The sequence below is a fragment of the Eucalyptus grandis genome, chromosome 8 (assembly GCF_016545825.1).
Source record: "Eucalyptus grandis isolate ANBG69807.140 chromosome 8, ASM1654582v1, whole genome shotgun sequence".
In the NCBI taxonomy this organism is placed as follows: domain Eukaryota; kingdom Viridiplantae; phylum Streptophyta; class Magnoliopsida; order Myrtales; family Myrtaceae; genus Eucalyptus; species Eucalyptus grandis.
Window position 1 is genome coordinate 9,417,139 of NC_052619.1, and position 15,264 is coordinate 9,432,402.

Here is a 15,264-nt window from a genome sequence, read left to right on the forward strand (position 1 = left end):
TACATCAGGGAAAGATGACTGATGAGATGTTAATTGTTTTTGCCCTTGCTAGCTAGGGTTTTTCAAAGAAATGAATGAATCATTTCCATCGATGAGGGTATGGAATGGCTTGTGTTCTTTTACTGTACTTTGCTTTCAAAAAGGGGTGGAACTCGAGCATCTAAAACGGACAAGAAAAGGCGTGTGGGTGCCATGTGTTTGCTCTATTATGGATGTATAAAACTTAGAAGAATGTATAGTAGTAATTCAGCTATTTTGGTTAGATCTTCAACTTGTTTGAGTCGGGCATTTAGATGATCATCTTGAGCTCAACCGACTTTAGTTTTGAGCTACTCGGACTTGATTCGAACTTGAAAAAAGAGATGAGTCAAGCATCTCAAATTGATTTGTGATTTGAACTCCTTAATCATACGATTACTAATTTAATTAGATTACATTTCAAATGGCTCGAAAACTTGCACATATCTGATTCTTTAGACTTGCAGGATGTTCCATAAAACTCTGAATAACCGAACACTTACACTTGTCCCCTTGATTTATCACCCAAAAAATAAAAATAAAAAATGATTGCATTTCAAAGACGTGCAAATCCCATTGATCCCGCGTGCTATCTTTATGGCCCAAAACTCTTTATTATATAGTTAAGAGAGCACAACTTGAGATTTTAATGTTATTGTTGGGTTTTTGGTCCAATTGTGATATTGGGTAAGGCTCCATTCACAAGGTGATAAGGGTAGCTCTTAAGATTAATATGAGTAAGAGATGTTGTAATCTGAGTTGTCCTATTTAAATATGCATTTAACCACTCACCAATTGCTTAAGAGTGATTCTATACTTTTCTACTCTTTTTAGTGATTGTTTAATGTGATGTTCTCTATTTTGTCTTGCAACGGTCATGTTCAGGGACATTTGTTCCATCATTTCTACTTCTAACTCGTGACTTTGGACCTAAATAAGCTGTTACATTAAAAAGAAAATAGTATTCAGGACCTCAATTGAGCCAGAGAAACAAAAAAACGATAAGAGAGTGTGCTCCTCTTATTGTGATCTAGGTTTTAAGACTTTTCTGGGAGGTGGACTCATCGAAGCACGCGAAAATTGACTCGGACATCATATGATCATTATACCCAAGAAAAGAATGGTTAATCTTTTTTCTAACTTTAGGCCAGTTTTTTTTTTTTTTTTAAGAGTTATTACCCTAAAAAACTCCAAATCGATATACTTGTGACAAATTTATCAAAAACTATTTTTTTTATCATGAAAAATCCTAAACTAGTATATCTATAACAAATTTACATCGACTAATCATAAAAAAAACCTAAACTGATTCATTTATGACAAATTTATCCCAAATTAATTTATTCGATCACAAAAAAACCCAAATTGGTAAATTTGTGACAAATATACCCTCCGCTAAATTGGATTAATACCACAAAAAAATCACAAAAATTATAAACTGTAACAAACGGAACGTAAAATCCCAAATTTATATACCAATCAATTGTCACGTGTCATTTAACTTAATAATTTGACTGTATAATGTAACGAAAACTAACATAGGATAAATTTGTCACAAGTGTATCAGTTTGGGGTAAATTTGTCAAAAGTATATCGATTTATGACAAAAAAATAGTTTTGGTAAATTTGTCATGTGTACCAGTTTGAGATTTTTCATGTTATTAACCATTTTTTTAATGTGAGACCTCTGCAACTCTTGCATATTTTTGGGCTTCCAGGTGTAATCTTCCTTTGAGGAATAGGACGTGGGTGGATAACCTGGCTTGGGCGTTAAAATTCCTAACTGGAAAGGATTTCTTTCATAGTATTGCATGTTTCTCTTCCGGGGCCATGTGCCACCTTATTTGGAAGAAGAGGAATTCCATCATTTTTCGGGGAGATTCCTTGGTGATCCCATCTATGAAAAATCACCTAATCAAGGTTGTGAAGGACAAGGCTCTTACGTTTAATAATGCTCCACCTACTCCAAGAAACAAAAGACTCCAGAGAAGCTGGGGATTCGATCCCTATGTGTTTGAATCGGCTACATCTTCCTAACACCCCTCCGTTCTTCGCCTTTTGATTAAGGGTCGGCGGTCTGATGGTTTGTGGTAGTTTGTAGTGCCGTGGGTTGTTTAGCTTGTTCTTTTTGCCTTTGTTCTTTTGATTTGGCTCCCTCTCACTCTCCCTGTTTTTCCGCAGCTAGAGTGTGAGCTTTGACTCCGAATTCTTGTATATTTGTCATTTGCTTAATATATTCTTACTATTTACTATAAAAAAAAACCATTTTTTAATGGAAATATACAAGTTAGAAAAAGAAAATATAAATTTATAAAGCAAGAATCCAGCACCCGGCCACAACGACTAACAGTGTTCAATTTCTAACCGTCAGAACCTCTGAAGAACAACATTTAATGAAAATCCATAAACCACAACGACACTCAACAGTCTGAATTAAAATATAATTTATGCATCACCGTATGAAAGGTGCAAAGAGATTCGGAATCCATGTTGAATTAAATTGGGTTCGTGTCGTGGCTATTGTCAAACCCGAACTCGATCGCCCGTCACGACCGCACGCGGCGTCGCGGGACCCAAACGCCTTCAAGTCTAGCATGCAATCATGCGCCACCGCTTTGTCTTTTCTCACTCGTTTTTCCGTCCCGCCACGCCTCCAGCCGTCTCCCACCGGAACGCAAGTTATTTCTATGTGCTCCTCGTCTTTTCTTTTTAAATTAAAGGAGGAGTTACCGCATGCGTCGTTACTTAGTACGATTTGGAATATGCTGAATTTATACATGAAGTTCACCAAATTCAAATACATAGATGATGGATCGACATTCCGGAGAAAAGGATCGCCACGACTGGAGTGACGGTCATAGTCATGGCCATCAGGTGAAGAGGATAGAGAGACGAAGCAAATGGGAGAGACAAGAGAGAGGTCATGTGAACCGATGAACACTACCATGCACACACATTGGGGCCATCGAGGGCATGCGATCACCTCGTGCTGCTATAGACGAAGGCGGGGCAGCCCCATGAAAAATTGGTTGCAAAGAGAGAGAGAGAGGTCTAAGTAAGTGGCGGAAACCATGGTCAAGGTGGTTACTAGAAGCAGCTCCCCCATCAGCATTGTCCTTCCGCGGCCTCTCTCTTTTTAGCACGATCAAATATATCTCGTTGCTCACATAAAAGCTAAAATCAAAAGTAAGATCGTTTCTTCCTCCATCCGCAGTTGAGAATGAGTTACGAATGTGGAACATTAATCACATGTAAACTCAACCAAAAATATATGATTGGTGTAATTTTGCGTAATTATAACTGCTAATTAGAAGACCAATTGGAGGAAATTTTCCCCAAATGAATGAAAACATTACTCATAAAAATCAAAATATAACTCTGTTGAATTCATAAAAGGTTAAAAAGGGTCTCATTAACAAGTGAACACCCGTGAGCCATATGTAATAAGGATTTTTTGCATATTACAAGAAAAAATTTGAAAAATGACAGATTTTACTTATTTGGATATTTAATAAGTACCGCGAGAACTAATTAATAAAATCTCAAGTTAAAATGTATAAGTGCTTCTAGATTCCCATAAGAAGAAAAGGGACCAATCCAGTTTTATAGATGTTCCTGAATTCACCCTAGTTTACCTAAGACTATAATAAGGTTGGTACATTAAGTGTTAACACGGGTAATTAGCCAATAACATGGTAAAACACCTCAAATGACCGTAAGTGATACTAGCTATGGTCAGTAATTATCCTCAACAATTGTTATTTCCCTATATGCCCTTGTAAATGAGAAAAGTCAGGATAGTTTTTCAAAAAAATCGAATATCTTAGTAACTTTGTATAAGAGTCGTAATCAACCTGAACTTTTTCCTATTCTTAGTAACGTATCTTTATAGCTGTAATATTCCTTCTCAGTTCGTAACTTGAAGGCATTATATGTCAAGTGATTGTCATTACATGCTGCAATTTTTGTTAATCAATAATAAATTTGACAACCTTATAACAAGTAATTTCCTTCTCAAAATTATTTGACCGTTGAAGCTTTTATCCTTTTGATCCAGCGGTCCATATTACATACGGTAATTATCAGACCGGACATGCCCTACGTATGCCTCAAATGCTAGATTTACTCGAACCCAAAATCACTTGAAAAGTTCTTACCTTGGCAGGGGCCAATCGCCCATTGCAGTTGCACGTCGCCATAGCTCTCTGTTTTAGATACAAGCGTTTCTTACAAATGAAGAGAGAGAGAGAGAGAGAGAGAGAGAGAGGCTGCAGACTTCGAATTGTTCCTCTTCTTCTAGGCATGACTGCTTTTGTAAAATCCCAAAAGATGATTCCTTTGGACTATTACCCACTTCGCTTCCAATTGTTCCTCTTCTTCTAGGTATGACTGCTTTTGTAAAATCCCAAAAGATAATTCCTTTGGACTATTACTCCCTTCACATGAACATTTCTCTGAATCGTTCCTCTTCTTCTAGGTATGACTGCTTTTGTAAAATCCCAAAAGATAATTCCTTTGGACTATTATTCCCTTCACAAGAACATTTCTCTCTCTCTCTCTCTCTCAAATTTAATTTTTGGACATGAACATTTGAGGAATAATGGGACATAACATATAGCCATACACATGTACATGGACACAAGGTGTATGGAAAGCGTCGTGGAGAGAGGATTTTAAAGGAGCAGTTTTTATTTTTTTTGGGGGTTGCAGAGAAAAATGTATTTACTTTATTGATCACACTGTCGTGTTGGCTCCAGAGCCGAAAATGGAAGAGAGGGGGGAGGCTTTTTGCAGCGTCTTTGTGTGGAAAGAGAGTGCGAAAAAGCAAAGGCTTCAAGAGAGAGAGAGAGGGATAGGGAGAGAGGCTCTACCCAAAGCTCTTTTACACGTGATAAAGAAAGCGAACCCAAAAGCACTTGCATGCGTGTATAAGATTCATCATCGCCATCATCAACCCATTTCATTTCCTCTCTCTCTCTCTCTGTCTAACTTTGAATCTCTCCATTTCCCACGAAGACCAGCCCTTTTGCCTCTCTCTCTCTCGCTCTGCCTCTCTCTGTGCCTGCGTGTTTGAATCAGGCACGTCTTATAAAGCCTCCCTCTTCTCTCAACCTGCGCATTGCGACACCAAGTTCTCTGCTTCCTTCGTGTGCTGAACTAGGAAGCTAGCTCATTTTGGCTGGGTGGGTTGGTTGGTGAGTTTGTAAATTTTTCGGCTTCCTTATGGCTTATTGATACTGGTTATTTATTTGTTTTATTCGTTCACGCGAGTCGCTCTAGCTTCTTAGCATTAAATTTCGCCGTATCCTCCAGACAGTGATTTCACTGCCCTTTTCAAGGTTTATTCCTTATGCTTCATTTTGTTCTTTTCTATGTGTTCCCACTCTCACTCTCTCCTCTCTCTCTCTCTCTCTCTCTCTCTCTCTACTCTCCTTCGCTTGCTCGCACCTCAACGGACTCGTCCTTTCCAAATTTCTTCTTTCCTAGCTAAAAAAAACTATATTTTTTGAAACAAATTACGTTGGTGTTTTTATCTGCTTGGTCTCACTCGATGTTTTCCCAGCACAGATTTTTCGGTTTTTGGTAGGGGACAGGATTCGATCCTAGTTTTGTCTTCTGGGTATTTTCCGTTTACTAGGTTCTATTGAGAAAACCGGGCTGGGTATTTTTCCGTTTATCGTGTTCGATTAAAGAAAACCAGAAATTCTTTCGTATTCCACCTTTTCTCTTGGCCTCTCTTTGCCTTGTGATTCTCGTCTTAAAACGATTCATGATCATTGGTTTACCGAATAGAAGAAGAAGAATCTAAAACAAAGTTTTATTAGTCTCGGGGTTGACTGTCAGCTTTGTCTTCGCGTTCATGAATTTTGTGCTCTTTGCACGTTTTCTGTTTCTTCCTTTCGTGCTGATTCTGTTGCTGGGTTTTTGAAGTTTTTCTGTGGTGATAGCACCGGGGGCGAAAGGAGGAAAATTTGTGCTCGATGTTAGTTGGGCCGGTGGCATTAATTTATCCTCACTTCTGCTCGAAATTTTTTCTTTCTTTTTGGGGTGGTCTGCGTGCTGAAACAGAGGTGAAAAATTGACTGTGCGTTTTCAATCTTGCGAGGAAATGGTAATGCTTGCAATCTGCGGCAAAGGGTGGTCTTTGTTCCACCTCTCTTCTTTTGATCTATTGCGTGCCCGAAGCTGAACCCATGATTTCGCACACACTCATTGACGAGATTTTCCGTTCAGTCACTGTTCTGCAATTGTAGCCATTTCTCTGACATGCAAGATTTCACCCTTTATTCTCACTTCTCTCTTCAACTTTGGTTCTCTCTCAGCTGAAGTAGTTTTGTATCCTCTTGAAACAAGCCAAAGCCCGAGAGGGGGGTCGGTGTACTATTTGGGACATCGGTTGGGAGTTTCAGTTATCCCAGCAGATGCCTACGAGGCAAATGAAAGAGAGCGCAGAGCAGAACCACCAGCACCTTGTCATCAAGACCGCCCGCTTGCAGAATCCCATGAATAATCAACCTCAGAAGTCCCCGAAGACCACGCAGAATGGCAAGGGCCCGCCGACCCCGTCACCTCCCTCGAAGAGCAGAGGAAGGAGGAGGAGAGGGAGAGGCGAGCGGAAGTCCGACCAAAGTGACGTCTGCGCGAGGCCGAGCTCTAGGCCGTGCACCGGGGAGATTGTCGTGCCGAGGGCTCCTCCGAACGGGTGCGCCCAGAATGGTGGTGGGAACCGGGCAGATTTCCCGGCCTCGAGCCGGTCCTTGAGCTTGGCTCGCCGGCCCGGGTATGGGCAAGTTGGGACCCGCTGCATTGTGAAGGCCAACCATTTTTTTGCAGTGTTACCAGAGAAAGACTTGAATCAGTATGACGTAAGTAGCTCTATTCTCTGGGGCTGATTTTTGTTTGTTTTTTCCTTCTTCTTCTTTTTTTCTTCTTTTTTTTCTCTGGGTGTTGAAAACGAGTCCGCTTGCTGATTTTTGCAGAAGATAAAATTTGACATGGTTCTTAATCTGTGATACAACAGTTGGGACCCTCAATCTGACATAAAATGGAGTTTGATGTCATCACATGGGTGTTGTTTTCTTCTTTATCGTTTGTGGTCTTTTACATTTGGAGCTGACAATGAAAGTGGGTTTCAATTTGGCTTGTCCTTTTCAGAGGTTTTGATTTGATTAGCTGTAGATAGATACACCTGCGCTTCAGAGTTTTGTTCTTCTTGTTTTGCTCGGCTATCTGATTCTTTCCCTGAGGCTGTCTCTGTGCTGCTCATGGCAGGTCAGCATTACACCAGAAGTGGCATCAAGGACCGTAAACAGAGCCATCATGGCAGAGTTGCTAAGGCTGTATAGAGAATCTGACCTAGGAATGAGATTGCCTGCTTATGATGGGAGGAAGAGTCTTTACACTGCTGGTGAGCTTCCCTTTTCTTGGAAGGAGTTCAACATTAAGCTCTTAGATGAAGAGGATGGAATTAATGGACCCAAGTAAGTTTTTCTAACATCGAAATATCTGTTTATCAATCTCTTTATAGAGTTACTTCTATGTAAAATTCACTCTGCATTGAAAAATGTAGGAAATGATAGACTTTCAATTATTTGCTTCGTGTTCGTTAGGCAATACTCTAGATTTTAAATTGCTTATTCCCTGAATCGTAGAGAGTTACATTGGCGATAATGTTTCTTATGCACAACTCTTGGGCATTTTTGCAATTTTTCAGGAGAGTAAGAGAATATAAGGTGGTTATTAAGTTTGTTGCACGGGCAAATATGCACCACTTAAGCCAATTCCTAGCTGGTAAGCGTACCGATGCACCTCAGGAGGCTCTGCAGGTACTTGATATCGTTTTGAGGGAGCTTTCCACGAAAAGGTAAATAATATCCTCTTATTGTAGACTTTTTACCTCACCCTAATGAAATGACTTATATGAGGATGCAACATATGCAGGTTTTGCCCCATTGGTCGATCATTTTTCTCACCCAATTTAAGAACACCCCAACAGCTAGGTGACGGCTTAGAATCATGGTGCGGTTTTTACCAGAGCATTAGGCCTACTCAGATGGGCTTATCCCTGAATATTGGTAATTGGAGCAAATTGATTTCACTTCTTAAACCAAACCAACTAGTTCATTTGGTCCCTTGATACACCAAGTTGCTTCCTTTTTCTTCTTTAAAAATCCTCTTGTACATTGCAGATATGGCTTCGGCTGCATTCATAGAGCCTCTTCCGGTGATAGAGTTCGTGGCCCAGCTTCTAGGCAAAGATGTCCTGTCGAGGCAATTATCTGATTCTGATCGTATCAAGGTATCTTCTCTTACATGATGTCAATTAGTCGACTTTGCAAACTTGGGGTATTATGACATCGAGATATTAGAAAAAAGTATATTATTTAGTGGCATAATGTGGACCAAATCATCAGCTGTTGAAGTTTTATCTTTCAAAAGGGAAGTTCTCACAATAAGTTCTTGCCACGGATTGTTTTGCTAAGGTACTCCATAATGTGTTCCCTCTGGAGATCAACACAAAGTTGGCTCAGTGTCTGGTTGATCTATCAAAAATGGATGGTCATATCTTAATGAATTCGTGATGTGTTCTTGCTCTTTCTGATGAAAAATATTCCACCAGATCAAAAAGGCCCTTCGGGGGGTAAAAGTTGAAGTAACGCACAGAGGGAGTGTACGAAGAAAATACCGTGTTTCAGGGTTGACATCTCAGCCAACGAGAGAGCTAGTGTAAGTTTTCACTCTTTATTTGTCACATAAAAGTCAGACAGTAAACTGAAGCCATCTATAGTTGAAAATAAGCTAAATCTCTCTGTTATTGGCATGTTTCAAACATTTGGTTCTAGATTTCCTGTTGATGACAATCTGAACATGAAGTCTGTTGTGGAATACTTTCAAGAGATGTATGGCTTTACAATACTGCATACACATCTTCCTTGCCTCCAAGTAGGAAATCAAAAGAAGGCAAACTATTTACCCATGGAGGTAACAAGTTGTCACAACTTATCAAACAAATTCCTTTCGTGGAAACTTTTGCTAATGTTTTCCTAGTATAATTTAAATTACTTCCACTTTGTCAGGCATGCAAAATTGTTGAAGGGCAACGATATACAAAAAGGTTGAACGAGAAGCAAATTACTGCCCTGCTAAAAGTTACATGCCAAAGACCTAGGGATCGTGAAAATGATATTCTCCGGGTATTGTTACTTTTTTGTTTTCGTCTTTTATATTATGAAGTTGGCCTCTTCTGATGTATTGGAATCTATTATTTGTTGACTTATCACGACATATCACTGTCATCTCAAGCATGTTATTAGTGCAATCATGAAAAAAGAACATTTGCTTTAAGACTTAAAATCAAGACTTTTGTCTTATCATACCTTGGATGCATCTCATCAATCACTGTTGGTTTTTGGCACATGTTAAATTCGGATAGAGTCCGTTTTCTTTTTGTTCATGACCTGTCTTCTCATTTGCTTCTTTCTGTAGCAGACACAAAGTTGATGAGCCCATCCTTTTGGTCAGGGCAGGCTTTTTTATTATTCTTTTAACGCGCTAACTGCCTTAGCAAATTCCAATCCATGAAATATACCACTTAACTTTTTAGATTAGATAAGACCTTAGCCTAAGTCTGGGTGAATGACCCAAAAATTTGCTTGTTAGCACTTGATGGTTTGGGAAATCCAACGCATGTCCCATGGCTGCTCCACTCTCCCATCTTTGATATGTTTCCTAGATAAACAAGCCTGCCTAATGGGCTAATAGGAATGGCAAATGTCCTGTTGGAGTCCACCCCACTTGTCCTGGGGCTGGGGATGGAATTTCTGCCTCAGAATCGGGACTTCCATGGCCTTGCCCTGGATATGTTACTTTTTTCGTTTTCGGTTAAATACAAAGCAACGTTTGTTATTCAAACTAATACTGGTATAATTGCTAATTACTCTCTTTTAGAATGTCTGGTAAGTATTTTTGTATTCCTTTAAGAAATCTTAGTCAAAATCATTGTCATATTAAGTTAATTTTTAAATTTGATACAGAGAAATCTCTATCAGAAAAATTTAGGATATTGACTAAAATCTAAGGTTCTTAAAGGAAAGGGCAAATGAGGCAAGGCACTCCAGATAGTTGGGCTAAGTGGACTGGGGAGGAGTGTAGGGGTGACAGGGAACACTGCCTCACAACCCACCCCATTGACATCTGGATCAGGACAGGCTTTTCTATTGTAAAGGTTAAAAAAGAAGAGAAATGTATATCAATATCCAATTTGAATATTCTGGTTTTTGAGTTGGGCTTGATGGTCATGTATTTCTGGTATGTTGTACGGTGCTGTATTATTTAGAGGAGTAACTTTTTTCCACACTTGAGTTTTGCTGTTTATATCTTGATGGGATTTTTATTCATTTAATTCTTTTGGATCATTTAAACACATGCAGACTGTTCAACAAAATGCCTATGATCAAGACCCTTATGCCAAGGAATTTGGGATCAAGATCAGTGAAAAGCTGGCATCTGTCGAAGCTCGTATCCTTCCAGCCCCTTGGGTAATATTTTTAAACCTTTTCTCCTACATTGCATCTGATGGGCAGGAAGTTCATAAATTTTCCTTGTAATGACACGTGTTTGCAGTTGAAATATCACGAAACTGGAAAAGAGAAGGATTGTTTGCCTCAAGTTGGTCAGTGGAATATGATGAACAAGGTATCTAAGCACCCCTATAATATTCATCTTTATTTATTATAAATTGAATATAGCAGGGACAATTGCATCGTAGTTTTATAACTACAATCAAAAAAAAAAAAAAATGTGATGGACTGCTTTTATTGTCATGAAAATAAAGAAAGTTTTTCATGTCAATCAGTGAAAGTTTGTAGAGGTAAAATAAGAAGTCTTCACTACAGATTCATGTCAACTTGCAATTGCTTGTTTATTTTACCCCCTCACATTCTATTGGTCTAGAAGTGGTTTTGTGTACCTTTCAGGCTTATACTGCTTCACCTTGATGTTCCTCTGTTCATAATGTGCAGAAAATGATAAATGGCATGACTGTGAATCGGTGGGCATGTATCAACTTCTCTAGGAGTGTGCAGGAAAGTGTTGCGAAGGGGTTCTGCAGTGAACTCGCTCAAATGTGTCAAGTTTCTGGAATGGTAGTACCCTTTTCGTTATCCTTGGTCATAAAAAACTTGCATCAGACTCATTTTTATTTGTTTTGATGTTCCTTTCCTTTTCTTTTACCCTATTCTGGTTCTTTCATTTTATTCCTTTGACTAAAGTTACAATACTTGTTTGCTTTTTGAAGGAATTTAATACTCAGCCGGTCATTCCCATCTATATTGCAAAGCCAGAGCAAGTAGAGAAAGCTTTGAAGCATGTATACCATGCATGCATAAATAAAACCAAAGGAAAAGAACTAGAGCTTTTATTGGCAATTTTGCCCGACAATAATGGCTCCCTATATGGTAGGCCATACAAGCAATTTGGTTCAATGTTGGGTCGGTGAAACTAGTTTTGAACTATAAAACTGACATTCTTCAATAAATATTTTGTAGGGGACCTCAAAAGAATATGCGAGACTGATCTTGGTATAATATCACAATGTTGTCTCACAAAGCATGTTTTCAAGATCACCAAGCAGTATTTGGCAAATGTATCCTTGAAGATCAATGTTAAGGTGATTTGAATTCCTGATCATTTTATTTATTTTATGAAAAAATTTCCTGTAATTACTTTTTCCCCGACAATGGAAAGATCTGCACATATTACCTGCTAATTTCATTTGTTTGAATGGCAATTGATAGCCTCTAATTTCCAAATATTGTTCTTTAGCTATGTTCCACTGTTTGAAGTGGCCTGCTCTTAGATTGGTTGTCTTTGTAATCTCAATTGATTATATGCTACCGTCCTCTTCAGACTTCCATTTAAAATTTGTCCTTGTGCAGATGGGTGGCAGAAATACTGTTCTTTTGGATGCAATTAGCTGCAGAATTCCGTTAGTCAGTGACATACCAACTATAATATTCGGAGCAGATGTGACCCACCCAGAGAATGGGGAAGACTCTAGCCCTTCAATAGCTGCTGTATGTATGCTGATCAATTTACGGCATCTCTAAAATCTTAAGAGCATAAATGTTACTAACCACAGCCTTTTCTTATAAATGATGTTCTTAATGTAGGTAGTAGCATCTCAGGACTGGCCAGAAGTTACAAAATACGCAGGACTGGTTTGTGCTCAAGCTCACAGACAGGAACTTATTCAAGACTTGTACAAAACATGGAATGATCCAGTTCGTGGAACTGTTAGTGGGGGCATGATCAGGTACGAGGATATCCTGATTTAACATGGTTAGAACTGCTTTTCTTGCATAGCACTAAGGGGCACTTTAATCCTTATTTCATGCCTTGTCTTCACAGGGATCTTTTGGTGTCCTTTAGAAAAGCAACAGGGCAAAAGCCACTGAGGATAATATTTTACAGGTTCATATCATCCTTGGCCTTGTTAATCATATGCTCTCAATTAAAAAGGCTAAATTTGAATCATGGTTTTGTACCCAACTAAACATGTCATAGATCCTCAGCTTAGGGAATTTGTATATAGAACTGGTAAGAAGAGGGATGATCCAAGTATGTGTTTTCCATACTCTAATTTCTGTTTCCGCTATTGTTGTAGATTGAGTGAAAATTTTTACTGAGTATCGTATTTCTTTTTACTAGCCTATGTTCTTCCAGTTATGCAATTGTTTTTTAAGTAAAGGTAGGTTCATCCGTTTTTTATGTAGCTGTTTGATGTTCTCATATCACTGTATGGAACACGCAGGGATGGCGTGAGTGAAGGGCAATTCTATCAAGTTCTCCTGTATGAATTGGATGCGATCAGAAAGGTGAGGATTTATGTATCTATACATATATCCTCTTTTGTCTTTATCTTCTTCATACAGAACTAAATCTTCAGTTGCCCTTGTGAAATTACTTGCAGGCTTGTGCTTCACTAGAACCAAACTATCAACCGCCGGTAACTTTCATTGTGGTGCAAAAACGACACCATACACGCTTGTTTGCTAACAATCATAGAGACAAAAGCAGCACCGATAAAAGTGGCAATATTATGCCCGGTAAATGAACATGTTCCATTTTCACATACCAGCACAATTTCGCTTCTTTTTGGAAATGTGACGTGATCAAATTTGTTGTTTAGGTACCGTGGTCGATACAAAGATCTGCCATCCCACAGAATTTGATTTTTACCTTTGTAGTCATGCTGGGATTCAGGTAAATTTCTTTGCTTGATCCTCTCCTATTTATCAAGTGCTCGCTTTTCCAATTGCAAGTGGCTTTCACCATAATCTTATTTAAAAGGTAAAGGAACGGACATACTAGGAGGTTCAAAAATTTCCCCACGCAATATTAAAGGAACATTATTTTCTAAGGCTTTTTTAGTAGGAACCAGTGCTTGGTAGATATGATCGGTTTCTTATAAGTGAGAATATGCTAGGTGGACACTGATCACAGCATTTGAGAATAAGGTAACAGGAAGTTTCAATTTTATGGCCAAACTTGCTTACAATATAGTTGCATCTTTTTACAATATAGGCTGTGATATTTTGGTGTCCTGCCATTATTGGGTAAAATTAACCAGTTTTCTGGTGTAAATAGGTTATAAAACTGAACCATCTACACAGTTGACCTTTCGATCCTCCTGTGACTGGCAATTGGATTTGCAGCCAGGATCATAATTTGATGAATAAACCATCAGGAGAAGACTTGCATATTATTTGTTCTAGTAGTAAGAAATGAGAAGTTCAGGGAAGCAATTCTTATTTTAATCAATTCATCCTTACTTGACCGAAATGTACACTATCGGATTCGCGTATGTGAGATTTGTTCCTTGGGCCTCAAACTGTCGCTTGGAAGTAAGATTTGAAGAAATGTCAAAGACATTACTTTCTTTGGACTTTGAGAGGAAATGATCAAATTGTTCGTACATAGTCCTTGCATTGCGGCTCCTAGTCCAAGTACATGGTCATAGAAGATGTATATTGTCTTGTCTTTGTGGAATTTCAAGGACATTGAATTTTGCATCTCCTTGCTCATTGATAGGGAACAAGTCGGCCAGCTCATTATCACGTTCTATGGGATGAGAATAATTTTACAGCCGATGGAATCCAGTCGTTGACGAACAATCTCTGTTACACATATGCAAGATGCACGCGTTCAGTCTCAGTTGGTAAGTAAACCCTTATGCCTGAGCTCACCTGTACTTAAGTTTGGCATAGCGCGACAGAGGTGACCATCTAGAAGTGCATGTGATCATTGCATTGCCAGTGTTTTCAACTGGACTTTTGGTCTATTGCAGTGCCTCCGGCTTATTACGCACATTTGGCTGCTTTCCGAGCCCGCTTCTACATGGAACCGGAGGCGCAAGAGAACGGATCGATGGGGAGCGGCGGCGGCAACGGAGATCACAAAACCAAAGGCGCGCGCATAACCGGAGAGTCGGGCGTGAGGCCATTGCCGGCTTTGAAGGAGAACGTGAAGAGAGTGATGTTCTACTGCTAGAATGGGGGGCCGAGGACGTGCGGCATCCACTAACTTTGATCTTAGAGTCTCAAATCTTTAGTGGTAGATGTGTACATGCTGTGTTTATAAAGATGTAGACGGTTGCCCCTAGAATAGAGTAGGGAAAGATGGTGGTTGTTCTAGGCTCTTTTGAAGCTGAGGATGAGAGTTTAGATTGCAAATAGGCAAAAATAGTCAGAATCAGATAGGAGGTGAAGATGATAGAGAGGGTAGTTCTCATCCTTTGATGTAACCATCGGTTCTAGGAGGAAGGGGGGGAATTTGGTGGATCACACTAGGCTTCTTTGTAAAGGATTTTTTTCTTTTTTTTTTAATCCCAGTGAAGTCAAATCAAATCTTAAAGTCAGCAAATCTTGTCTCATATTGTCTGTGCTCATGTTATCATGAGGCGTACTTTATGTCTTTTGGTCTCATTTTGTACGGATATCAGCGATGTCTCATAATTTGTCCGAGCTAAATATTTTGAAAATCTTAAAATTTATCATTAAAGTATAATTAAGCTTTAAAAAATTTTAGAAATGTAATTAAATTTTAAAATTTATCATGAAAGTGCGACTAAATTATTATAATCAAGTCATAATATATCTATGGGCTTAGTCCATAAATGAGCATCCATAGGGTTAGTCCGTAAATCACAATTTAAGGAAACTCGAAGTTAATGGTCGGCAGCAGATG

At 39.0% G+C, this 15,264-nt stretch overlaps 1 protein-coding gene across 3 annotated transcripts; it reads left to right on the forward strand.

The window, feature by feature from the left end:
• Window positions 1-4,968: 4,968 nt before the first annotated feature.
• Window positions 4,969-14,940, forward strand: LOC104456350 (protein argonaute 10). Of its 3 annotated transcripts, none has more exons than XM_010071118.3 (22): window positions 4,969-5,213; window positions 6,342-6,884; window positions 7,291-7,499; window positions 7,733-7,882; window positions 7,960-8,093; window positions 8,208-8,317; window positions 8,639-8,745; window positions 8,862-9,000; window positions 9,096-9,212; window positions 10,449-10,556; window positions 10,642-10,713; window positions 11,040-11,162; window positions 11,315-11,474; window positions 11,565-11,686; window positions 11,955-12,092; window positions 12,189-12,331; window positions 12,427-12,489; window positions 12,830-12,893; window positions 12,989-13,124; window positions 13,208-13,281; window positions 14,110-14,236; window positions 14,366-14,940. In XM_010071118.3, the coding sequence occupies exons 2-22, from the start codon at window positions 6,441-6,443 to the stop codon at window positions 14,566-14,568; spliced, it is 2,943 nt and encodes a 980-aa protein (XP_010069420.1). In that variant the 5' UTR covers window positions 4,969-5,213; window positions 6,342-6,440; the 3' UTR covers window positions 14,569-14,940. The 3 variants fall into 3 exon arrangements, with proteins under 3 accessions (XP_010069420.1, XP_018717179.1, XP_010069421.1); XM_018861634.2 differs by having other exon boundaries at window positions 4,969-5,201; XM_010071119.3 differs by lacking the exon at window positions 4,969-5,213 and adding an exon at window positions 5,444-6,130.
• The last annotated feature ends 324 nt before the right edge of the window (window positions 14,941-15,264 follow it).

Coding starts and splice junctions, on each gene's coding strand:
- LOC104456350 (XM_010071118.3), top strand. CDS start 6,441: ATGCCTACGAGGCAAATGAAAGAGAGCGCAGAGCAGAACCACCAGCAC. Junction 9,213..10,448: donor GTGAAAATGATATTCTCCGG/GTATTGTTACTT, acceptor AAACACATGCAG/ACTGTTCAACAAAATGCCTA. Junction 11,475..11,564: donor CAATAATGGCTCCCTATATG/GTAGGCCATACA, acceptor AATATTTTGTAG/GGGACCTCAAAAGAATATGC.